The following is a 25,562-nucleotide window of genomic DNA, read 5'->3' as shown; positions in this document are numbered from 1 at the left end:
AACTTACGTTTGTACTTGTAACTTTTGCTTTTAACGCATAAAATTGCGATGATCGTTATGATGATTATGATGGAAGTGGCGGCTAAGGCCACCATAAACCACGTCTGTCTGTAAAACGGACTGTTTTGCAAATAGCCGTATTCCATGTAAAGTTTAGACGGTGTTAAAAGGTAATCTTCGGACTGGGCCGGGTAGCTAATGCCAAATTTGTTGTAGGGAATCACGCGGAAAATGTAATAAGTCGAAGGCAGCAAGCTTTGATATGAAATCGTGAAATCCTGCAACGGTCCGTTGTTAGTTTTAGTGACCGTTTGCCATCGGGGATCATCTAAGTAATAAAACTCGTTGTTAATTTAAAAGTTGGAAAATAGCGTGGGAAAACTAGTACCTTTCCTCTTGGATTCAAAGTAGTAACCTAAAATTGGGCCTTTACCAGTCGGTCCGTTAGTCCAGTGCAAATCGACACTGGACAGTTGTCTGGTGACCACTAATTCTTTGGGAGCACCTGGAGATCCTTCTTGAGGGCCCGTGGTCACGTTATTGGACACAGGAGGTCCGTAATCGATTGTCTGAGCTCGCACAGTAAACGTGTAAGTTACCTGCTCCTCCAAGTTTTGCACTAGCAAATAATTGGTTGAGACTTTTTGTTTCACCTGTTTGCTAAACCCTAAAAAGGAATTAAGTTAAAAAAACTATAAAATGCACAAAACAACAAGGGACTTACGTTCATTTTCTTCCGCCGTCTCGTACGTAACAATATAACCAATAATATCGCCGTTTCGCTTTTTGGGCGGGTCCCACATCACCACCAAACTGTTCATGGTAATTTCCGTGAACTTTATATCGGCCGGAGGTCCAGGTACTCCTTGTAGCGTCTTCACTGTAATTGATTTAGACCGGGGCCCGTCACCGGCCGGATTAAATGCCAAAATCTGGATCCTGTACTCGGTGTACTTGTCCAGGAAAACCAAACTGTGGGACGTGGATGTGGCCGGCACCACTTCAATTTCTTCCTCCCAACGTTTGTCCTCTTCCAATTCTTGAGGCGAATTGATAACCAGATAGAATATCTACAAAATATTATTTAGTTCTGTACTAGTACTATTCAGATGTTATTAGTGACCTTATAACCAAGCAGTTCGCCATTTTGCATGTGTTGCTGAGGCGGTCTCCACCTTAAACGCACTTCCGTCGAGGACACAGGCTCTCCTTGCAAAGCTCTAGGCTCCCCGGTGGGCACTGCCTCGCCAACGTAAACAGTTACAGGAGGACTAGCAGGACCTTCGCCTTGGATGTTGAAGGGCACCACGACAATTTCGTAGTTTTGGTCTTGCAGTAGCTCACTCAATACCATTTTACTCGCCTATAGTATAACCACCCATTTACGATACTTAATTAGTGAAAATATAAAGTGAAACGCACGTTAATGCCTTTGACTTCCTCTTTGGGAGTGGCCTGTAAAGCGGTGGGAAAATCAGACACTGGCTGGAAAACTACACGGTAACCGCCAGTTTTAGTGTCGCCACTCCAAAACTGCTCCTCGATCGGTATCCAGAATACTTCAACGCTGGTGGTAGTTATGGGCACGGCTTTTAGACTACTAACTGCTTTACTAGGAGCTAAAAAAATGATTTTAAAAACAATAATTTAACTTCTAATCAATCAATGTTTATATACCAAGAATTGAACAATTTTTAGAAAGTTTAATTTGTACAAGCCTCTGGCACTTTTTAAAAGGTTTTCAATAGCTTTTAGAGGTCTATGGAAACTTGTAGAGGGCTCTAGGACTTTTTAGAAGGTTCTCAGTAGGATTTAAAGGGTTCTGACACTTCCAAAACGGTCCTAGAAGCCTCTGGTAATTTAAAACAGTTATGGAAAGCTTTTAGATGCTTGTAGAGGGCTCTAGCATAGTTTAGAGGCTTCTCAGTAGCATTTAAAGGATTCCGACACTTTCAAAACGGTTCTAAAAGCCTCTGGTAAATTAAACCAGTTATGGAAAGGTTTTAGACGCTTGTAGAGGCCTCTAGCACGATTTAGAGGCTTCTCAGTAGCATTTAAAGGGTTCCGACACTTCCAAAACAGTTGTGGAAGCCTCTGGTAATTTAAAACAATTATGGAAAGGTTTTAGATGCTTTTAGAGGGCTCTAGCACGGTTTAGAAGGTTCTCAGTAGTATTTAAAGAGTTCAACACTTTCAGAACGGTTCTAAAAGCCTCTAGTAATTTAAACCAGTTATGGAAAGGCTTTAGAGGGCTCTAGAACGGTTTAGAAGGTTCTCAGTAGCATTTAAAGGGTTTCGATACTTTCAGAACGGTTCTAAAAGCCTCTGGTAATTTAAACCAGTTATGGAAAGGTTTTAGATGCTTTTAGAGGGCTCTAGCACGGTTTAGAGGCTTCTCAGTAGCATTTAAAGAGTTCCAACACTTTCAGAACGGTTCTAGAAGCCTTTGGTAATTTAAAACAATTACGGAAAAATTTAAGACACTTGTAGAAGGCTCTAGAATTTTTTAGAAGATTGTCAGTAGCATTTAAAGGGTTCCGACACTTCCAAAGCGGTTCTAGAAGCCTCTGGTAATTTAAACCAGTTATGGAAAGGTTTTAGAAGGCTCTAGAACAGTTTAGAAGGTTCTCAGTAGTATTTAAAAGGTTCCGACACTTTCAGAACGGTTCTAGAAGCCTCTGGTAATGTAAAACAGTTATGGAAAAGTTTTAGACACTTGTAGAGGGCTCTAAGGCTTTTTAAAAGGTTCTCAGTAGCATTTATAAGGTTCTGACACTTCATAATTCTTCTAAAAGCCTCTGGTAATTTAAAACAGTTATAGAAAAGTTTCAAACAAATTGTGGCACTTTTCAGAAGCATCCCACTAACATTTAGAGACCTCTGGCGGTTTTAAATAGAATTTTAAATTACAAATTAAAATACTTTTAACTTAAAACAGTGCTTACCGGCTGAATAAGTTCTGACCTCATCAGATTCCGGGCTAAACCGACTCGGTCCTATGTCGTTAGTAGCCTGTATACGAAATCTATAGGTCGTATAAGGTTTCAAATTGGATACAGTGTAGGAAGTAAGTGCCGGATCTACACGTTCTGGCAAACGCTGCCAAATGCCGTTGCTTTCCATTTTTTCGACAGTGTAATAGCTATAAAGTTTCAATTTTGAGCTACAAGTGACTATTTACTGTTTGAGCATAATTTACCGTAACGGTGCAAACCCGTCGCGTCCAGGTGTCCAGCTGAACGTAATCGCCCTACTCTGAACTTGAGACATGCTAACTTGAGGTGCAGATGGGGGTTGCGGAGGTTCCCTGTTGTTTGTAGTGAATACTAAAGCTTTCGCCGCGTTGCCCCAGCCCATTCTCGTCTGTGCCATAATCGCAAACAAGTAGTATTTTTCTTGTTCCAGCTGGGTAAATCTAAAGGTCCGATCGGATGGTGGAAACTCTTTAGCCGATTTGCTATTAGGATTTGCGTCATTAATGTGATAGATCACCCTGTAGGCTAGGATTTCTCCGTTTGGTTCTTCGGGAACATCCCAAATTATGCGGGCTGAAGTGAAAGATACATCTGGGAACGAAACGTTCGATGGTGCTCCCGGGACATCTTCAAAGGTTCTAACTGACACGGCCGGTTTACTGGGTTCCCCGTCTCCTAGTCTTGTATATGCTAAAACCTTAAAAAAAGTTTTGCTTTTTGATGTATTGTTTTCAAGGTAGTTGAGAGTAACAAAATAATACCTGTACATGATACACCACATACTTTCGTAGCTCAGTTAGGGTAGTGGTGAAAGTGGCGTTATTGGGGATGACTTTGTAGTCTGAGCATTTTGAGTCAGTGGCGTAGTAAACTTTAAAACCTTCTATCAAACCATTCTGATGCTCTTTCGGCACATCACCCCATTTGACCACTATCGTTGTTGACGAAGTGGCGTTAGCCACGACATTAAGAGGTCCAAATGAAGGCACTAAAACCTTAAGTTAGACCCTGAGGACTTTGAAGCAAATTTAGTTAACAGTACCAGACTCTCTGGTTCTCTCCAAAGCTTTGGGACCGGCTGACGAGCAACCTACGTCATTACAAGCCTGCATGCGAATTTCGTAGAGAGCAAACTCCTCTAGACCGATAATCACGTGAGAATTAGCCGTGTGGTCCTCTATAGTCGCACTCTGCGAGTACCCAGTTCTCCCTTCCACGTAAGTGATACTGTAACCGCGAGGATTGCCGAACCATTCAATTTGTTGTAAAGGCTACATAACGTTATGTTTTTATTCCAATTTGTACTGGAAGTGATGATTACACTTACGATCCACCGCACTCTCAGTTCAGTGGCGCTCATGGCTCGTACCGTGACGTTTCGAGGTGGATGAGCAGGCGGGGCTTGGATAGTTTGAAACTCTTTGGTAGCTTCTGATGGTGGACTTTGACCCACCACGTTGTTGGCAATCAATCGCAATCTACAGAATACCAGAAAGATTGCAAATTTAATTCTCCTCATTCATTTAACTTTTACTTACCGATAAATAGTAAAAGGCACTAAACCAGTGACTGTTATAGTGGTAGCGTCGGGATCGCTAATTTCGTGGACGTTAAACCATGTCGAATTCCTTGCAGTTTGAGCTTGCACCGTCCACTTGATGATGGAAGAGTTGCCGTCGAAACCGGGGGTAAATTGGAGCACGACAGAGAAAGCTTCAATATTAGATAGAGCCAACTTTGACGGGGCGTGAGGTAACACTGGTTCTACTCCTGATTGAATTATAGCCACCTAAATAATAAAAAAAACGCTTTTAAGTGTCTTTTGCTAATAATTAAGTAGATTATTTCCTTCCTATCAATTTTGACCAATCGCTATCAAGAATTAGTATAACAAATGTAAATTTTAAGTGGAAAAATCACTTAACAACTGTCAACTTAGCTGTAAGCAGTTTTTCCGGAAAAAAATTCGAAAAAATTTCACGCTCCTCACAGCAACATAAAGAATAGTGTTACCCTTTCTAGCTTGAAAGTTATTGTTCTTATTAATTATTGTTCCTATTGTTTTAATTAAAATAAAATGTTTATTTAACTCAGGAAATAATCTTACCAAATATCCTTTTCATACTCGTTTCTAAGTAATTTGTTTTAACAAATAGCTCGTCTTCGACTCGGATGATTTTTAAAACCACTTTCGCTCATGCTATTTGTTAAAACAAATTACTTAGAAACTCGTTTTTCCGAATTTTTCCGGAAAAATTAAATGCACTAGGGATATTACCCCCGACTAATTACCTTTGGAGGGCCAGGTCCAACAGCAGTCCACGCAGTAACCTCAAACCGATAATGAGTGGTAGCCTGTAGTTCAGTGATTTTTTCGCTTAGGGTACTGGCGGTCAAGTTTCGTACCCTTAACGTTTCAGGCATATCCTTAACTTGGTACTGAATCTGGTACCCGGTTAGAATGCCGTTGATTTTTTTCGGTGGCTGCCAGAGCACTTTAACAGCCCTGTCGCTGATATCGTCGAATTGCAAATTGGTCACCTCGTCGGGCACTACATTTGTTCCAACAATTAATATTTCAAGTTTATTAGTTACTAAATCACTAACCGTCTTCCTGAGTTTTAACGTAAACAAACTCGCTAATTTCGCCATCGCCGGGATCAGTAAAACACAAAACGGTGATATTGTACTCGGTGAATTTCTCCAGGTGAGTCATAAGAGCCGTTTGTTCGGCGTACGGATCTACCAAGTTAGGGTGGACCGTCATCATGCTAGCTTCCACGTGACCTCTGGTGGTGTGCCATCGCCACGCTTGAATTTTGTAACCTTGATTGATACCGTTGATTTTCTGCGGATCAGGCGGTATCCACCATATTTGGACGCTGGTCGAATTAAGGGCGGCCACCCTACGGATTATGGGTGGAGCTTCAGGCACACCCTCTTTTGTTTTGATTTTGGCTCCATCCGTGTACACTCCCACGCCCTTATTGTTGTACGCTGCTATTTGTACTATGTAGTCTTTCCAGGTGATTAGATCTGTGATCAAATAGTTTCTTTGAGCCTGCAAGTTTAGTTTAGTAAAATTGGTTTATTAAGTATTATAGAGTAGGAGAACCTCGTTGGTTATGTTGCGATAAGTCCAAGGACTGTCATTGTAACCGTACAACCGATATCGAATGATGTAGCCTAGAATCAAACCGTTTCTGTGCTCTTCAAGGGGTGGCTGCCACTGGGTTATAATTTCCGATGAGCTTCTAGCGGAACCCACAAACCCAACGGGGGGTCCCGAAGGAGCTACAACATAAACAGTATGTTATTTAAACTGAAAGCCAAAAGTACACGAACAAGAATAAAAGGGACAATCACATAATAAATGCGTCAAACTGAAGAAAAACGAAAAAATGCAATTTAACTGGGCCCACAAGACAAAAGTCAAAATTTACAGCAAATAATGACGTTTTGGTGCTTGCGGGCACCTGAACAAAGTGGATGCAAGACGTGTGATACTTAAATCATGCAAAATATAAACACAAATCCCACCTTTAAACAGAAATGTATATGAGCTGCCTGCATGATAAAAAATAAATAAAAACAAGTTGCTTATGATTAGGGTTTGGGCTTATAGTCTAGTTTAAGGAAAATTGGTTATAATTTGTTATTCATTTGGGTTTCTCAGTTAAAATTCCCAGTTAAACCATTATTATCATATTTTGATACTATATCTATATATCGATTTTACCAGTTATAACCGATTAAATATTTAAAAATCATAAATAACACAACATAAAAACCTCAACGCAAAACCAATTACGCGGTAGCTCATTAAGAGGCCATTCAAAAGTTCCGGTTTTGTTATAAACGCTCGCCATTCAAGCAATACATTTTCCTAAAAATAATTATGTAGCATGTGAAATTTGAAAAGCTTTTCCGGTCCGAATTGAATTAAAGTTTTAATTAAAACCGATTCGAATTGTTTATACACACACAAAAAAATCCCAAAAAACTTACCTTCTTGAGGCAACATGACCTGGTTGCTTGGTTCTGAAGGGCTGCCTTCACCAACGCTGTTCACGGCGCTCACTCTAAACTGATAGGAAGCGGCAGCCTTCAAATTTGTCAACAGTGTCCACCTGTGATCGCCGCTCACGTTGCTCACTTCGGTCACCCAGTTGAGCAAAGGGTCTGGAATGGGACCTGAAATTGGGGGCACTAATGGAGCCCGATTAGACTGTCTTTGTGTTGAAATGGACGGGGGCTGGTTGCGATTTACAGAGCATGCATTGAAAGTTTTTCGTCACAAAATTGAAAAAAAGGAAGTTATTTTTATTGAATTCCACTAACCAAAATAAATGCAATTTATATGAAATCAAAATAGCAACGCTTCAGTAACTGATGAATATTTAGAGCTTCCGAAAATTTGATATTTATAATCGGACGCCATAAATGCGGATGACAATGAACATTATTGTTGCATTAACCAAACATAAAATGCGCCACAATGGAATCCAAACAAAACGCGAGTTGCTTGGCGGGTCCGCATTTAACTTTTAACCGATTATAACGAGTACAAATAAATCCCACTTAATCAGTTTACAAAATCAAAACCAGAGAAAAAGTGGGAAAGCAAACTAGTTCCAAAAGCTTTTTAGTTACATGCTCATGCGGTTAAACACTGTTTCTGTGTATGTTAGTAATTAATGCCAAAGAATGGCTGTTGTTAGTTTACCCAGTGTCTTGAAAATAACGATTTTTTTTTCAAGAAAATAAAGAAAATTTATTTATTTAATTTATAGAAAAGGTACATTTTTGTAGGGATGTCAAGTGTTTACCATTATAGTTAGTTTTAGTAGGATTGTATGTAGTTATTAAGAAAATTAACAGTATTACTTGATGAACTTCAAAGGAGGTGAAAAAGGTGGTACGTGGAGGTAGAAGATGGGAAAAAAGGTTTTTTTGGTTGTTGATTGTCAAGAGAGACTTTTAATGAGAACTGGAAAGTCAGTTTTCTAAAAAAATCGAGCCAAACACAGACTATTGAAGATCAGGGGATCTTAGAAAGCTGTTTCCTTCCGGATCGAAAGTTACTGAGTGTAAAACCGAGTGCTACCAGCAATTGTACCGTCTAGTCCACGTTATGACATGGAGCAGATTGTGATAGAGGACCTATTCCAGAAGTGGTTAAATCGATAACCGTGAAGGCCTCCCGGCTGTTACCGAGATACAGCCTTTGCAGTTAAAAATCCACCTTCAACGGAAAAGAAGAAGATTGGTCAACTGACGGTTTATTTTGGACAATTTGGACTCTTTGACGAAGAGTATTAGTTGTAAGTAGTTTGTAATTTTTTGTATTAAAGACATTTGTAGTTTCAATGATATATTTAGAAGCAGGATTTTTAGGTAGAAAGTAAGTTAGATAGGTTTAGTTATTTACCTTAAAAATAACTTGGCATCCCTATTATAGAATTTTTAATCAAGCTTATTTATTTAAATTTTCTTTATTTACTAGACTATTAGAATGAATGATCAGGGTGAATCTGATGTCAGTTATGACGATATTATCATGCAACTAGAAGGTGAGGGAGATTTGAGTATATCTCATCTTCAGGATGGTAATAATCTTGACACCAGCACAAAAACAATGTTTAAGCCAAATGGAATTCCCGGACAGTACTGTTACTTACCAAACTCTGGCACTTCTCTTTTTTGCACTATGTACTGTTTAACTGGGCTGTTACCGTCAAATCCTGGAGTCCAACTGACATTCACCGCTCTTTGCCCTCCATCATCGGTCCTACAATTTCCAAAAAGTTAGTAATAAATTTGCTTTAACTTACTGGAAACAACCTTTCAGCCTTAACATTGGTAGGTGCGAAAGGAAGTTCGATAACGCTCAACTTGGCCGACCTGGTGTCGTTCCCACCTGGTGACCTGACCGCGCACGTGTAATGACCCACATCGGACGCTCTGACCGCCTGGATTTCCAACATGCCGTCCTGCAGGATGTTGATTCGTTGACTTCCACGTGGATTAATCAACCTTGAGAAAAAATATATTTTCAGTTTTTTTGTTTAGGTAATAAAGTGAACGTACTGTTTATCGCGGAACCAGTCTAGTTGGTAAGGCACCGCGGGATCCGAGGAGATTTTACATTGTAGAGTGGCGGTGTGACCCAACAGTACCCTGGTGTCCACCGGAGGTTGTACGATTTGAGTTCGAACTGTAATTTGTTTGTTGTCATTATTAGTATAATTTTGTTGGGTTATTGTACGGTACTAACCTAAAACGGAAAGATTGGCGGATCCCCGTACTTCCCCAGCTTCGTTAGATCGCACGCAAGTGTACACCCCGGCGTCTTTTTCACGAACGGCGGCAATCAACAAATCACCAGTTTCTAGGATTTGAATTCGACTGGAAGTGGACACTTCTTCTTCACCTTTAAATCGTTAGTAAAAAGATCAATTGTTTTAAACGTCCAATGTTTCAATTTATGTCAAAACTGGCAATTTCAATTCGTTAACAAATAATTAATGTTTAGGCAAAATGATCGTTTATTAGCAAATAAATTGTAAGGAATATTATCTGCTCAACATAATATGTTACTTAGGTTTTATTTTGTATATGTGTAAATACATCATTTTAGTATTTATTAGAAAAAAAATCATTGACTACGTTTATATCGAGCAAATTGAATCCGATCATGTAAACCGTCATAAAATCCTCGATATAAACGACGCGTCCATGCCATGGATGTCCGATGTAAACGGGATTCACTTGACAATGACACATTAATTTGACGGACGGTTGTCATTTGTTATTTGAAGTGTGTACTATTAATCTCAAATTCAAACTACCAAACTTTTTGAGTTTTGTTTTGGTTAATGGGAAACAGATTTGGGACTTTGTTGATTTGCGACAAGGTATGTTTCCTGATGCTAAGGATAGATAACAATAATTAAGATATGTTGGCATCTCTTTCTGCTTAAATAGTCATCTTGGTTCGATCCTTACGGATCTTTATAACGCATCCAATAATCCAAAATCCCATCAAATGTAAGTTAAACACGATCAATACTCGACTGAATAATCCTTACTTCAATCCGCACGATATAAACGTAGTCATTCATTGTAAATGTTATATAAATAAGACCTGGTTTATACAATCGCAGTTCAGTTGAACTTTCCTATAAGAAATACTGATTGAACCACTATTGTAAAACTAGACCTAAGTATTATTTAAGCTACTTCACTAAAATTAAATTTTGGACTTCCTGTCTTCTTACTTCTTCGTTTTAAGGGAATTTCTCATAATATACAATAGATAGAATGTTTTTGTATTCCATTTTTTACTTAATACATAAGAATCAAATAACTGTTAGTTTGAAAGAAAACTTACCGTTAAAAATCCAAGTTGTATTCGGTACAGGTGCCCCAACAGCTCGACAAGTCAGGGTGGCATCTTTCCCGTCCAAAACCGTCAAATTTTTAGGGCCGTACTCCATCACGGGCTGGGCGGCTAGAAAAGCGATCGACGGTATAAAAACGGTTAGAAACGCCATGAATGACGGCGAAAACATGAACGAATAATCTCGGTTTTTCCGGCGTCGTTCAACTCATGCATCGTAAAAGCAAACAAAATAAAAAATAAACGGAGGCACGATGGTCGGCCGAGACGAAGGAAGGGCGAAGGGACGCGTCGGGTACGCCAGGTGCGAATTCAGGTAGGACGAGGAATTCGACACGGCGAAACGGGTAGGCAACCCCCTTTTAAAAAAACATGCGATATTTTTAATTTGCCGACAGGTTTTTCTTTATGGAACAACAAATAGAGGGCGTTAATGTGAGCCTAACAACCACACTTTGTGTAATAATGGTTCGGTATAAAAACGCAGTTTAAATGGAACTTACCATTTAACCCTTCTATCATCATCATTATAACATTAATCGCCGAGCATTGATTTATTTTAATCTATAATGTCGGTACAATACATGAAAGTTAGAAATTACTTTTTGATCAAATATGCCCTAAACCATTAAGAGTCCTAATCTGGAATGAAATTAGTATAATTTTTCTTGCATTTTTTGTTTTATGGAGAATATGTCTTGTTTGCTAAACCAAACGTAAACTTAAGAGACAAGAAAAATAAAAATAAAGCTCAAACAGTGGTGTACGGTACAGTTTTTAGGACAAAAATTAAAATAATAACTTTAAAACGAACAAGCTGTGGTTATACGATTCAACCGTAAGAGCATTGCAAACTAATGTAATTGGTTTTGCCTCCGTTATTGTAAAAAAAATATTGTAGCTCTCTCACATTTCCTCTTTTGTGTGATAAATTCAAACTACCGAACATAAAAGAATATAACAACGAATCTAATCTACGAGTGCAAAAAACGTGAAAATAGCAATCACAAAAATTGATTCTTACGGGGAGCCACGAAACCAAAGTACTTTTTACCACCATGTCGATCGGGCCTTAGCCTGGCTAGTTTTGCTGCTATACTACGCGTATTTCGTCGGTCTAAAGATTGCATTATTATTATTATTAACCAATCAACTGTTTTTGTTGATAATTAGAGGTAGGAAACTTACTTTTGACTCTGAGCCAAGTGGATTGGGAGCTTTCTCCGGCTTTGTTCCTCGCAAAACACTGATACATAGCGTTGTCCGTTATCATCAGTTTTTTGATCGACAGCGAGTTGTCTTCTTCCACTTTATATCTACAGCAAAATGAGCGTTATTTAAAGGGAAAAAGCTAAATTTTGCGCGTGTACCTTGTGTCTGTCAAATCCAGTTCTTCAGAGTTACGGTACCACGTGATATTGGGTTTGGGTATGCCAATAACGTCGCAGAGGAGATTCATTTGAGAACCGTAGTCGCCTAACGTTTCCGCTTTTGAATTACTGAGAAATCGCGGTTTTTCCAATACCACAACCTGTTGAAGTTTATTAGATTAAACTAGTTTCTTGAAAGCTAAACTTGCCTGAGCTGTGGCCTCTACAGGGGGGAAACCTCCCGAACGCAAATTGACATTACACTGGTACACTCCGCTGTGAGTGGTGTTGATGGACACCAAAGCCAAACTTCGATTCCAAATATCGTTCACCGAGTAGGAAATACCAGCATTTTCGATGGGAATACCATCCTTGAGCCACAAAGTCTCCAACTCGTGGAGGGGACGAGCGTTGGCGATACAATCGAGAGTGGCCTCGGACGCCCCTTTCACCACCTGCAGATCGTCGGGGGGTATAATAATTTCGGGGGCGATTTCCTTGCTGTCCATTGAGTCTTGGACGGCGAGTCGCATGTAGGCGCTGTTTTCCTCTTTACCTTCTTGCGTGTTTATAGCACGAGCTCTAAAAATTACTACTTCTGTATACTTTATTAATTTCAATTTTGCGGATTAATTTCGAGAGGCCTCTAAATGTGATTAAAAACTCATTTAATTAGTTAGTTCATGCTCAGCTAAACATTATTAATTAGTAAATAATAAATTCGCCTCCATTAAACTGGATCAGTTTAAAAATTGTTAATATAAGCAACATTTTAGATAAAGTACTACTACTCCCTAATGGGCAAGATAACGATTAATAACCAGGACCGCAAAGTATACATACATAATTCACTGGCACCATCATTTATCATTGTTAATACTGTCCTGCAACATTACGTATTATTATACATGCGCTTTCCGGGGCCGGTTATTAAATAATAACAGATAGGTAATTTTCGGAATCGATTCAACACCAAAACAAAAGTAAACCAGGTTGCGAGAAGTTATGGAAGTATTTTTATCAATAAGTAATGTGATAAAAAGTCCGGGGACGGTGCTAAATTATTCAAAAGGGCATTGTTCCGTTAACCCGCGTGCAATATTCAGTTCTTAATCGAACGATTCTATAGAAATTTTTTCTGGTTTAAAATTGCTTTTTTATTGTATGTTGTAAAATTTAAAAACTTTTACCTAGTCCCCAAGTGGGTTTCGGGGAAAGTTCCCGAATGAATATGGATAGTTTTCAGGTATTGGACCTTGGGGAACCTCGAATCGTGCATGTATACAATTTAAGAGGAGTGTCAAAAACATGTACCAAAATGGGAGTAGCGCTACGTGTGTTACTACAACACTATCATATTTCATACAAAAGGGTCATCAACCAATTTTTTTTTATTTTGTTAATCGATAGCGTGATAGAATCGATGTGCTTAAAATTGTCATTTTCTCACTCCAAGTGAGTTTAACAGACGATTTTGTCGCTGACTGTGTTTTCAAACTTTGGCAACACTTTTCTCCCTGACTGTACCAAATTTAGTGATATTTTTTTAGGCTATTGGATAGGAAATTTAATAAGGGTTCTAAAAATGTGCTTAAAACTGTAATTTTCACACTACAAGTGGGTTTTACAGGCGATTTTGTCCTTGACTGTCCTTTCAAACTGTGTTTCTAGCAGTTCAAATTTTGACACGGTTTTTCTAACTGACTATACTCGATTTTTTAGTGTTTTTTTAGACTATTGGATAGGAAATTTAATGAGAATTCCAAAAATGTGCTTAAAACTGTCATTTTCACACCACAAATGGGTTTTACAGGCGATTTTGTCCTTGACTGTCCTTTCATACTGTGTTTCTGTTAGTTCAAACTTAACACTGTTTTTCTCTCTGACTGTACTCAATTTAGTAGTGTTTTTTTTTAGGTTAGTAGATAGGAAATTGAATGAGGATCCCAAAAATGTGCTTAAAACTGTCATTTTCTCACTCCAAGTGAGTTTAACAGACGATTTTGTCGCTGACTGTGTTTTCAAACTTTGACAGCACTTTTCTCCCTGACTGTACCGAATTTAGTGATATTTTTTTAGGCTATTGGATAGGGAATTTAATAAGGATTCCAAAAATGTGCTTAAAACTGTCATTTTCACACTACAAGTGGGTTTTACAGGCGATTTTGTCCTTGACTGTCCTTTCAAACTGTGTTTCTAGCAGTTCAAATTTTGACACTGTTTTTCTAACTGACTATACTCGATTTTATAGTGTTTTTTTAGACTATTGGATAGGAAATTTAATGAGATTCCAAAAATGTGCTTAAAACTGTCATTTTCACACCACAAATGGGTTTTACAGGCGATTTTGTCCTTGACTGTCCTTTCAAACTGTGTTTCTGTTAGTTCAAACTTAACATTGTTTTTCTCTCTGACTGTACTCAATTTGGTAGTGTTTTTTTAGGTTAGTAGATAGGAAATTTAATGAGGATTCCAAAAATGTGCTTAAAACTGTCATTTTCTCACTCCAAGTGAGTTTAACAGACGATTTTGTCGCTGACTGTCTTTTCAAACTGTGTTTCTGGCAGTTCAAACTTTGACAGCGCTTCTCTCTCTGACTCTACCGAATACCTATTGTTTTCATTCGATTGGCAATCTGAAGCCAAGCCTTCTTCAAGGCATTATTATTATCCTTGCGTGTGTATTATCGGTGCTTAGAATCCCACAAAATAGGGAACTTTGGACAAAATCAATTAGCGTAGTTAAAACAAATTTTTAAACAGGAAACTTTACAATACTATTGTTTTGAACGGAAAATTGGAGTATAGTTGATGACCCCAATGATGTAAGTGCACAGGTGTATAGTTTGTGATTTGTCAAGAAAAAGCAGAGCAAGCTGAAAGTAATACTTTTTTGACCAATCACAAACTATACCAACTTTGCGTTAAGATTGTTGAAAGTAAGCAAATTGACTCAGATTTTAACATGTCGCACTAATGACTATGTAAGCTAGCTGAAGCTGAATCTAGCCTCTGTAAGCTAGATATTGACTTACCTATAGGGTTTCTGATCATCTTTATCCGCAGACAATATAATCAGTTGATTCGTTTTTGATTTAGCGTATTTTTGGGCGTAGGGCAGTACCCCTTCGTCCGTTTGCCACGTCACGTCCGGTAAAGGCACCGAGTCGATTTCCGGAAGGTTCAATACGGCGGCATCTCCTTCTTTCACCGTAAAAGTCATCTCGCTCTGGTCTTTAAACACGTCCATATCTAAAAATACATTGGTTCACACAAAGAAAGTTCAAGTAGGTTTTCCAGGGGACGATGTAAACCAAACGTTTTGTCGTATTTGAAGTAGTAATTTACAAAAAACGAACTTACATGCTACCACAATTTTGATTTCTTCGCTCAATATCGATCCGATCTTGTTCGATGCGATACATCGATAGCTGCCACCGTCGTCCAGTTTGGCCGAGATAATTTTGTAGAAGGGATCCGTGGAAAATTCGGTGATAGGCGCCCCATTTTTGAGCCACTTGAATTGGGGCGTCGGATTGCCTGTAAAGACCGGGTTTTAGCTCATTTTGTAGTATTGATTGAAGATCTTCTTTTGGTAAAAAGTACATTTTTGTCAAAATTTTCTTTTTGCTCCAAAATGGTTCCAATGCACAGCAAAAAGCATATTTATACTAAAGAACCTTAAATTAGGTGAAATAGGCACAAAAATTTTCAAAAAAATGGTGGGGGGTATTAGGACTGGTAATAAATCAAAACCTAAACCCGTCCTCCCATAAAAATGTATATTATGCGCCCATCTATCGAGACAAAATGTATGTGGCAAAAAGCAGGTGGAAAAATCCTGCTGATCGATATCAAGATGTATTATACGGTATAATGGGTCGACGGGGAGATAAACTATAATAGATGGCTTTAACTTGTGTTACATATTCCAGCAATTTTTACATGATAAAGACATAACTTCGTAAAGTTCACCTCAACCAACTACATCAAGTCAAAAGGTAACAACCATAAATTATACGACCGTCTTAATACGCTAGTTCATAGTTAAGGTGCCATATTGCTTACGCGTATTAATCCTGATTATGTGCGGGATTTAGTGCTTGGGAGTCTAGAGCTAATTATTCAGTGTTCTCCAACCGTATATAGTTGAACATTCATAAAAAGTTTACTTTACACTTAAAGGACTTGGGGAGTTGAAACACACTTCATTCTAATGAAAACAAACTTTAGATGGTCCATGTGTGCAGACTTTTGTGATTGGTCAAGAAAAGCATTTTTTTTTTACCAATGACAAACAAGTTTTAAAACATTGGAGCAGTAGAATTAGGGCAAACGTACAGCAGAAGCTTAGTGCCTTCTCTACTCTAAATCCTATTATGCTATTTTTGTTTCATAATTAGTTTTCTCTGGATGCTCCGCATAGTCCTCAGGATTTAAAAAGTCCCAACTTTAATTTAGGTACTCCTGCAATAAAACGTGCAATTTCTAGGTTTGGGTCAGTGGTGTATGAACTAGTTTGTGGCTGACAGTAGGCACTAATAATGACAAACTGGTGAACGAAATGTTGTGTTGACTTGGACAAAACCTTTTTAGAACAATATGCAGACCAAAAACTCATCGTATACAAGTGGGGACATAAACTAAGCGCAAAACATTGGGAAAGATTTAAAGTTCCGTCCATGTCAGACCTACGTAGGCACGATCGTACGTCTAAAAACCGGGAAAGGCGAGCGTTATTTCGCAAATCCGTGGCGCAAACGAGCAAAAAGTCTACACAACACGTTACCCCGGATAGAAATAATTAAACTCATCCGCAAGGGCATTTTTATTTTGTAACAACAGTAGACCAACGCGGAATTTACTTATTACTAGCATTTAATAACCGAAAACCGTCCCTAAAAATAGATTCAGGAAAATTGAATATACTAAGGCCATATTGAGTTCAACAAGTGTCTCGTGATAATGTAATCAGTCCCTGGAGGATGGCGGTCCCAAATTACTTTTTAATGGAAGTGTTTTCGTGACGAACGAGTTGTCACTAGTAAAATTAGATTTTTAGTAATGTATACAGTGTGGTACAGTTTTAAATGTCAGCAATCCACCAATCGACGTCTCTAAACAATTTTGACGAATGACAATCACGCCTGTGTATTGGGAAACGTTCATCAGGAAAATGACATAATGCATGTCAACTTATTTTTTGATATGAATGGTGAATTATTGACACTTAAAACTGGATCACCCTGTATTTAATAAATATTATAAAATTGCAACCAACATAATAACAAACGTTTGAAACGTTTAATTTAAAATCCAATCCTTAGAAAAAAAACTGAAATATTTGATGGAAGATTTCGGACGTCGAAATAACCGAAAAATCCACCCCGAAGGGCAAAACGAAGTTAAAATTTCGTTACCGTCAGATTGGAAATTCGGATGTTTTGCACGAAAGTTAGGGGCTCGTTTCCAGCAGCGACAAATTCGGGAATGATTACCGACCTGGGGTTTGACGCGGACTTTAATAAATTAGACTTTGATCCGGACCTGATATTGTTGCGCCACTTTTGCTTTGACCCTTTCGCAGTTGTTGTTCTTAAGAAATTTTCCTAGAGCAAAACTAGGTCGATAAACTAAAATAAGGTCAGGATTAATGTACTTTTTGATGCTGTGCATTGCTTACCGAATTGAGTTATGTCCTGTCAACACGCAATCTGGACTCCAAATGGCGTGTGATTTACGACTAGCCCCCGTTTGAAAGGCAGGTAATTTGTGTCTCCTTAAAAATTTAGTTGAAATTCTGTTTTTGCTCATAACCTATATTTTTGAGAGTTGTAATGACACAAGACAACTGATGAAAAAAAAACAAGTAGGCGAGTAATCTAACCTAACACATGATTCTACAAGAGTTTACTACCAGAAAATCACTATAAATTCAAACTTACCCGTGCACAATCACTAAAACTGTTTAGCATTTTGTTGTAATTGTAATTTTTGTAATAATTTATTAATAATACTTCAAAAAATACGGATAATTTGAAGGTAAAACCAAAGGATCTGTCAGACATATAAACAGAACCGAGAACTGTCAAAAACGTCAAAGCGTCAGCGTTATAGCTAAATCAATGAATCAACGTGTCACGATGTTGGACGGGTAACGTACTGAGGTCAAATAAATCGACCCAGACTGTTTGTAAGTTTTCCTAGTAATTGTGTTGAAAATGGGAAATATAGTCCCCGTTGAAGGATAAGTTTAGTCGATGAAATGTTTGCAGAACTTTTTTCGCGTCATAAAAGTTTAAAAAGGCGCCGGGTCGTGATATTGCCTCGCAAAAGTTTTTAATTTTAAGAACGACGCGGAAACTCTATATTAAATATTTCACTCGTACTACTTTGTTATGTTAGACTGGAGCGCACATGTGCATTATCCGGAATTTTTAACTCTAGTTCTGAGGATTCGAGACGAAATTCGGACTTAACATCGAAGTAACGAACTATGAAATGGGACTCCGCTGTTTTATGACAGCCTCTTTTTGCCCTGCGAACAACTATTATTTTCCGGTATTGGACCGATTATATCATTCGACTGTAGATGGGTAGTTGGGCGCACGCAAATCGTTAAATCCCACTCGAATTAGACCGAAATTAAGTTGCGACTAACCGACTGGAATTTTGTAATAAGGCCGTATGGGAATCTAACTTTTAGATTGAACTCAAATATTAGTTTAGGGTATTTGTACAAAAGATCCCACAGTCGTTTCTCTCTAATTCCAAGCTAACATTTAACTGCCAACTGAAGAACTAAAACTTTTTTTTTTTTTAACAAAACGTCAGTACAATGCATGGCAAATGACGTCTGAACCGTGTTTGACAGTACAGTGATGCCAATACTAAACAAATTAGACTTAAATAAATTTAATTTTCTCTTTTCCTGACAGTATCAATATTGGATTGACAATTTTTCTAATTTGTAAGATTTCTCCAGGGATGAGAAGGATATTATTGACTCGTATACGTTCTTTACGAAACAAATTTGGTTGGTCGACAGGCGAAAGTAATAATTGAAAACAAATTACTCAAAGTCCGAATTAGTCGACATGAAACTTATTAATTAGAGTTGATTTATCGGTAGCTTAATTACACCGCCATAGAAAGTTGTCGGCATGCATACAACCCACCTATTAGTGGTTTTACTACAATTAAAACTCCATTTCCTCGATTCGGCGTTGTCAAGTATTTAATAGTACTAAATTAGAACTTTGCAATTAGTTTATTATGCTCAATGTTCAGGACAAGTTGGTGACCGGAAAATGTAATGAGATTTTTGTGGAAATAATTTTGTGGAATCTCTTATTGTCTCTAATGATTCGCTACAATAAACTAAGAACAAAAGCGGTTTTGGTTGTTTTTTTACCGGCACTTTTATCCTCCGAGCACTAAACCATTCTCAAATTACTAATTTCTGCTTACCCCCGCTCCCATTGTGCCCTAAGGTGCTTTGAACTGTGCACGTTATTGTGAGGTTTCTAAGGGTAGAAAAAAATCAACGTAGTCTAAATGTAGAGTAGTAGATAAGTCCAGTTTTCTTTTATCATCAGTAATTTACTAGTGATAACCAGTTCGGTTGGTCTGAACCGTATTGGGAACGGCCAAGGGCCATTTTCAGTGGGAATTGGCTGCCAATTTAAAATTGTATTTCGCGGATTGTTTCCATTAAAACTTTGCCGGTAAAAAGCCACTTTCCTGGACGCTTTCAAGCCGCTAGTCATTTTTAGTGAAACCGGGCAAAAAATCCACTACACAAACACACACACACGTCAATATTTTCAATTACTATTCGCGTTGTACGTGAAATCCGGGGACTCTAAAAGAGTGTCAAGAGCGTGTTTAAAAAAAAAAAAGAAGAACTGCTAAAATGGAATTTTTCTAGTTTTCGGTCGATGTCGCTTTTGCTGGTTTGTCGGATTACGAGACGTCACATTGTGTTCTCATTTGTTTTCATATCTGACAGTTGGTCACATGACCACTTCGTTAACAACACCGATTGATATCTTGTGATCAATTGTCGATAGACTGACACGTGTCACGTTACAAGCGCCATCTTTGTCTAGCCCATTAATTAGTTAATTTCTTTCTCTTTATTAATTTTTTTTAAGGATAGTTTTGAATTTTTTTTAAATCTTTATCGTGTAAAACCAATATGGCGGCCGTAAGGAGTTAGCTTCAATAGCAAATTTGAGGTTAACTAAAAGCCCCAACAAAATCGTCTGTAAAACCCACTTGGGGTGAGAAAATGACTGTTTTAAGCACATTTTGGAAATCCTCATTAAATTTCCTATCTAAAAACACTACAAAATTTTGTACAGTCAGGGAGAAAAGCAGTCAAAGTTTGATCTGCCAGAAACACAGTTTGAAAGGACAGTCAGAGACAAAATCGCCTGAAAAACCAATTTGGGGTGAGAAAATGACTGTTTTAAGCACATTTTTGGAATCCTCATTAAATTTCCTATCCAATAAACCAAAAAAACACTACAAAATTTGAACAGTCAGGGCGAAAAGCGGTATCAAAGTTTGTTCTGCCAGAAACACAATTGGAAAAGACAGTCAGAGACAAAATCGCCTGAAAAACCCACTTGGAGTGGGAAAATGATTGTTTTAAGCACATTTTTTGAATCCCCTATTTCCTAACCAAACACTACAACAATATTTCGATCAACTGTCAAATTACATCATCGTGACGTCAAATTCGCTATACTCGCTCCCAAGGGGCGCCAAAACGAATGCGGTCATAGTGTAAAACCAATATGGCCGCCCTAGGAAGTAACAAAGTTGGCTACGGTTGCAAATTTGAAGTAAAAACTTTAAGAAACTGTCATCGTCAGCTGTTGGTAGGACAAAATTAGGTTAGAACTACCATTTGTCAACTACATTTTGTTTCTAATTCGCAGTTTTATTGTATTCTTCTTTAATTTTTTCCACTTATTCTGTCACTTCTATTACTATTAATTCCTGTTGACAGTGTTATTTTGTCTCCACTTTTCGTCCAAAACCTACCAGCTTTTTCACTGTTTTTTAGAATATTGTATTAATAGATAGGACAGTAACTCGTTCAATATTACATGAAACGACATTTCAATTGGAAAACCTCTCAATAATTCAATTGTTACGTACGTACAGCTAAACCATTTCGGCAGAATTATTTCCTGCAATGAATCATTGATGGCATACTTTTTTAGGGCAGTTGTGGATTACATTATAAGATTAGGAAGTAATGGCAACGTTCCTAAATTTGTCCGGATGTCCCATGAATAAGCAAAATAAGTGCTAATGGGTAATAACTATCTGGGGTAATGCAATTCAGCGGACGTGAAAAAAACTGGCATTAAAGCAAAAGAGGAAGACTAACAAATCACAAAAATAATCCGTATAATAGCCGAAAAATGTAGTTGTACGGTCTAGTCGCCAGCTTTTGCTCTTCTCACGAATTTATGTGTTGTTCATGCACTCAGAGAGCCAACTAATTCAATTTGTGTAAATTGGTGTTCAGAAGCCGAAATTCATTGAAAATTTAGAGAAAATGACGACAGTGGCGCAAATGATATTCGCATAGATCCCACATGACTCAACTCTACAAATTTATGTATGCGTATACCGGCTTTTATCGATATGGATTTATTTATTATCAACCGTTTTAGTGGCAACACTCCTGACAGTTTTGTGGATGATTTATTATTGTTGGATATTTGGTTCGCGGAATTAAAAACTCTAGTGAAAAAAAAAACCAAATGTTTGCATATAGAGACCCAAGTTCCTTTTCAAAGTCCTCTGCCCTTCTGGCCTTTTCATTCATTATTAATTCCTCATTTACCCTTTCATCTTAACCACCTTCTCGAGTGTCTGCTCATATCTCACACACGAATGGATGTGTGTGTGTGTGTAAATAGTAATAGAAAATCTTTAGAATGACTAAAGATGCAATTAAGTGAAAAAGATCATCTAATAACGGAAAGTAACACTTACCAAATGCCTGGCATTGCACGATTTTCGTTGTTCCCAATCTAATTATGCTGCTGCTCGTAAACGTAGTAAACCTGGGCGCCTGAAGTAAATTATCTGGAAAGAAAGACTACATTTAGTGAAATAATTGAAATCCGTTATTACTTTAGTGCATCAAGTAATTTTTGAATCAAATAGAGCTCTAGAAGCACATTTAAAAGACGTTTTCACAGACAGACAGAGAAACGTAAGTAATTGCATGCGCGGGAGAAAGAGAGAAAACGAAAAAAATATCAAGTAGGCCATATTTTCAGCGCGCTGTTGCCAAACGCCGTAAGTATTCAATACCCTCGACAAACTTACTTACGGCGTTTGGCAACAGCGCGCTAAAAATATGGCCTACTTGATATTTTTTTCGTGTTCTGTCTTTCTCCCGCGCATGCAATTACCTACGTTTCTCTGTCCGTTACACGGTTTTCCTATGGTCGCTTTTGGATTTACCACACCTGTATAACAGACACACATGTTCCTTAATTACAGAACAATCAAGCGTAACAACGATTTTTACTTTTGCAACAATCCGAGCGAGTAATAATCGTTATTTGCAGTTGTCACGGCATATCTGCATAAAGCAACAGTGGAACTAAGCTAATCCAGTTTTTGGAGGAGGGTAGGAACGAGGGGGAGAGACACAACACGAAATTATTAATTTAATGCAGGTCGTCTATAAATAAATTTTCCTACAACTTTAACGACTGCACTTATCAACGGGAATGTGTTGAGAGTTCACGATGGGGTGTAAAAGTTGAATTAATGTTTCGTCTCGCTATTATACGAACCGCACTGGAAAATGGTCAGTTTTAATGGGTCCAAAAGTCGGAATGTGTAAACTGAAGAAAGGATTATTCAGTAAGTTTGTTATGGTGTAGAAGTGAATTTAAGGAGTTTTAGAAGAATCAAAAGGCTAATAAATGCACATCAAAAGCAGTGGAGAAATTCTAAAATATCAAGTAAATGTGTTTCTTGGTGGAATGACACTGTAAACAGGCTTTATAGTTCCATGAAGCCAAATTTGACAGTTTTGACGTTAAAGAACACTTTTATAATTTTCGTACGTCACGTGATCGTTGTCACAACTGTCGAAACCCGTTCACCAGTGACCAGAAACTATAAAATTACAAATATTTGCTTATTTGAGAAACTATACTAGAAGTTATGTTTACAGCTCCATGGAGCCAAATTTGACAGTTGTGACCTTCAGAAACACTTTAATACGTTGCATGGGTCACGTGACAACTGTCATAACTGTCGAAAACCCACTCACCAGCGACCTGAAAGTATAAATTGTCACAACAGATGTGTTTCTTTGAGGAATTGCACTATAAGTTGTGTTTACAGTACCATGAAGCCAAATTTGACAGTTCTGACGTTAAAGAACACTTTTATAATTTTTATACGTCACGTGACCGATGTCACAACTGTCGAAACCCGTTCACCAGCGATCAGAAATTATAAAATTACAAATAGTTGCTTATTTGAGAAACTATACTAGAAGTTATGTTTACAGCTCCATGGAGCCAAATTTGACAGTTGTGACCTTCAGGAACAATTGAATACGTTTCTTGGGTCACGTGACAGCCGTCATAACTGTCAAACCCACTCACCAGCGACCTGAAAGTTTAAATTGCCAAACAGATGTGTTCCTTTGAGGAATTGCACTATAAGTTGTGTTTACAGTACCATGAAGCCAAATTTGACAGTTCTGACGTTAAAGAACACTTTTATACTTTTCATACGTCACGTGACAGCTGTCACGGCTGTCGAAACCCGTTTACCACTGTTTACCAGCGACCAGAAACTATAAAATTAAAAATAGTTGCCTATTTTAGGAATTATACTAGAAGTTATGTTTACAGCTCCATGGAGCCAAATTTGACAGTTGTGAGCTTCAGAAACACTTTAATACGTTTCTTGGGTCACGTGACAGCTGTCATAACTGTCGAAAACCCACTCACCAGCGACCTGAAATTATAGAAAATGTCAAACAGATGTTTCCTTGAGGAATTGCACTGTAAGTTGTGTTTACAGCATTTGTCAGCTCTGACGTTAAGGAACACTTTGATACTTACATCACAACTGTCAAATTTCTCTCCGTAGAGTTATAAATATACAGAGTTATTTATCCTAGAACCATTAGAACCATTGGAAATAAGTGATGTTAAGAAAGATGGGAAAATGTGTCAGTGCGTCAGAGCGGATGTGACGTAATTTGAAAGTTGGTTACAACTTCCCGCAATCTGTCACAAAGTTCCATCTTTGTCGATCCCATTGATTTTCATTCGTTCTCTCTTTTTATCACTGATTTACATGAACATTTTTAATAACAGTATATAGAAGCTTTCAGCCCTGATAAATAATGGGGTTGTGCCATAGTAAATGCAAAATCAAAGGCCAAAAACGGAAACGCGCCCTTATTTATTGAACCTACGTTAAAAGGACCTGTCGGATTACGGTTACCACTTAACAGTCACTTTTGACCATAGATTTATAGTGCAACAAAACAAAATTAGGTCAATTAGACGTCAATTTTTACAATCTGACCGGCTGGTAGTAAAATTCCTTTCTCTGTGGAGTTATAAAACTGTTCGTAAAAGTGAGGTTATGCTGTGCCAACCGAAAATAACTTAAAGATGTGTTGTGCCAAAAATGTATTTGCCCATAAAACAATGCCATCTCAAACATATCCGCATATAAAGGATTTTATTACTTTTGCCTTTAACGACTAGCTAGCATTACACACCAAACCATAATATGTTCAATCCAGAAAAAAACTCAATTTTCTCTACGATAACTACAAAAATTATAACGTTTCCAGCGGTAAAAACGTGCACAAACCAACAGAAAACCTTAATAATTTATCATCAGGCAGTTTTTTGTCTTTTATTAATGACCAAAGTTGGTGAGCCACGGCCGCGAAGAAGTCCAGGAAACCGCCAGCGTCTGTACACCATAACTTTTCGAAAATCCTCGTTCTCCGAGATATTTACAAGCCAAACCGGCACGAGAAAAACAACCCTTTATTGCCGTTTTCTTGAAACTTTCCCTGTGGGACGCTTTGCCGCATATTGCGCTTTTAAAACCTCTACGTTGTCGGTAAAAAGTTATCGCCCATATAGATGTTATCTGGTACTATACCGGTTATAAAACGTGCGATTAGTTTAAGTCGGTCATAAATGATGTTTTTCTGGTTACAGTTAACTAAAATATTGCCTTACTGTACCTACAGCACTATCTGCAGATTTCTCCTCTTCTTAACAGAACTTACACTAGTTCTCTTTCTCTACGATTAGGCGAAGGCGCCTATTTAATGGTATTAGTAAAGTTTTCATTACCTTTACCCCCTCTATTTTGTCACTGAACCAAGTCATTATTTGGTGCCTTATTCATGTTAGTGACAGTGTATGGACTTCCTAACTAGTTTAGTGCCTTTACTTCTTGGGTTTTTGACAATTTTCTCCAGTCTCCTCTAGTTGTGTACAGCTAAGTGTCAATTTCCAGTTTTGTCTAATTGTAACCCTCCAACCACTGTCTTTTTTGGGTTTAACTGATTAACTTTTCTCAAGTTGTACAGAGTGGTAAAATAAAGCGTTGCATGGGCTACATTTTGGTAAAAAAATCCACTCTCTAGCTTTCACACAACCAAAGTTACGGCCTGTCAAACTACACAGTGCTTTGTTGGTTTCGTCTCGGTGTCATTTTGACTTTTCTCCGTTTGGCGCTGCCTATGACAATTTTTCTGATCAAGTTGTACAGAGTGGTC

General features: G+C 38.0%; 1 protein-coding gene across 6 annotated transcripts in view; it reads right to left on the bottom strand.

The window, feature by feature from the left end:
* The window catches only part of LOC145727808 (protein sidekick-like), a 61,928-nt gene that overhangs the window by 4,058 nt on the left and 32,308 nt on the right, over positions 1-25,562 (bottom strand). For 3 of the 6 annotated variants that reach the window (XM_081977634.1, XM_081977635.1, XM_081977636.1), the window contains exons 2-28: positions 21,767-21,859; positions 15,110-15,286; positions 14,782-14,998; positions 11,957-12,329; positions 11,748-11,908; positions 11,566-11,693; positions 11,402-11,494; positions 10,369-10,488; positions 9,253-9,408; positions 9,066-9,192; positions 8,820-9,011; positions 8,657-8,766; positions 6,984-7,184; positions 6,091-6,269; positions 5,583-6,036; positions 5,268-5,527; positions 4,514-4,764; positions 4,303-4,453; positions 4,018-4,246; positions 3,737-3,963; positions 3,200-3,672; positions 2,946-3,142; positions 1,423-1,619; positions 1,124-1,363; positions 725-1,070; positions 389-667; positions 8-328 (exon numbers count right to left, since the gene is read on the bottom strand). In XM_081977634.1, coding sequence (XP_081833760.1) covers positions 8-328; positions 389-667; positions 725-1,070; positions 1,124-1,363; positions 1,423-1,619; positions 2,946-3,142; positions 3,200-3,672; positions 3,737-3,963; positions 4,018-4,246; positions 4,303-4,453; positions 4,514-4,764; positions 5,268-5,527; positions 5,583-6,036; positions 6,091-6,269; positions 6,984-7,184; positions 8,657-8,766; positions 8,820-9,011; positions 9,066-9,192; positions 9,253-9,408; positions 10,369-10,488; positions 11,402-11,494; positions 11,566-11,693; positions 11,748-11,908; positions 11,957-12,329; positions 14,782-14,998; positions 15,110-15,286; positions 21,767-21,859 — 5,952 coding nt within the window. The remainder of the gene's footprint in view (positions 1-7; positions 329-388; positions 668-724; positions 1,071-1,123; positions 1,364-1,422; positions 1,620-2,945; positions 3,143-3,199; positions 3,673-3,736; positions 3,964-4,017; positions 4,247-4,302; positions 4,454-4,513; positions 4,765-5,267; positions 5,528-5,582; positions 6,037-6,090; positions 6,270-6,983; positions 7,185-8,656; positions 8,767-8,819; positions 9,012-9,065; positions 9,193-9,252; positions 9,409-10,368; positions 10,489-11,401; positions 11,495-11,565; positions 11,694-11,747; positions 11,909-11,956; positions 12,330-14,781; positions 14,999-15,109; positions 15,287-21,766; positions 21,860-25,562) is intronic. The other 3 variants (XM_081977637.1, XM_081977638.1, XM_081977639.1) reach the window with 3 other exon arrangements.

The sequence above is a fragment of the Ips typographus genome, linkage group LG4 (assembly GCF_016097725.1).
Source record: "Ips typographus isolate SLU linkage group LG4, UJ_Ityp_2.0, whole genome shotgun sequence".
NCBI classification, from domain to species: Eukaryota; Metazoa; Arthropoda; class Insecta; order Coleoptera; family Curculionidae; genus Ips; species Ips typographus.
Note: the sequence above shows the minus strand (reverse complement) of the source record. Positions and strands in the feature narration are given on the sequence as shown.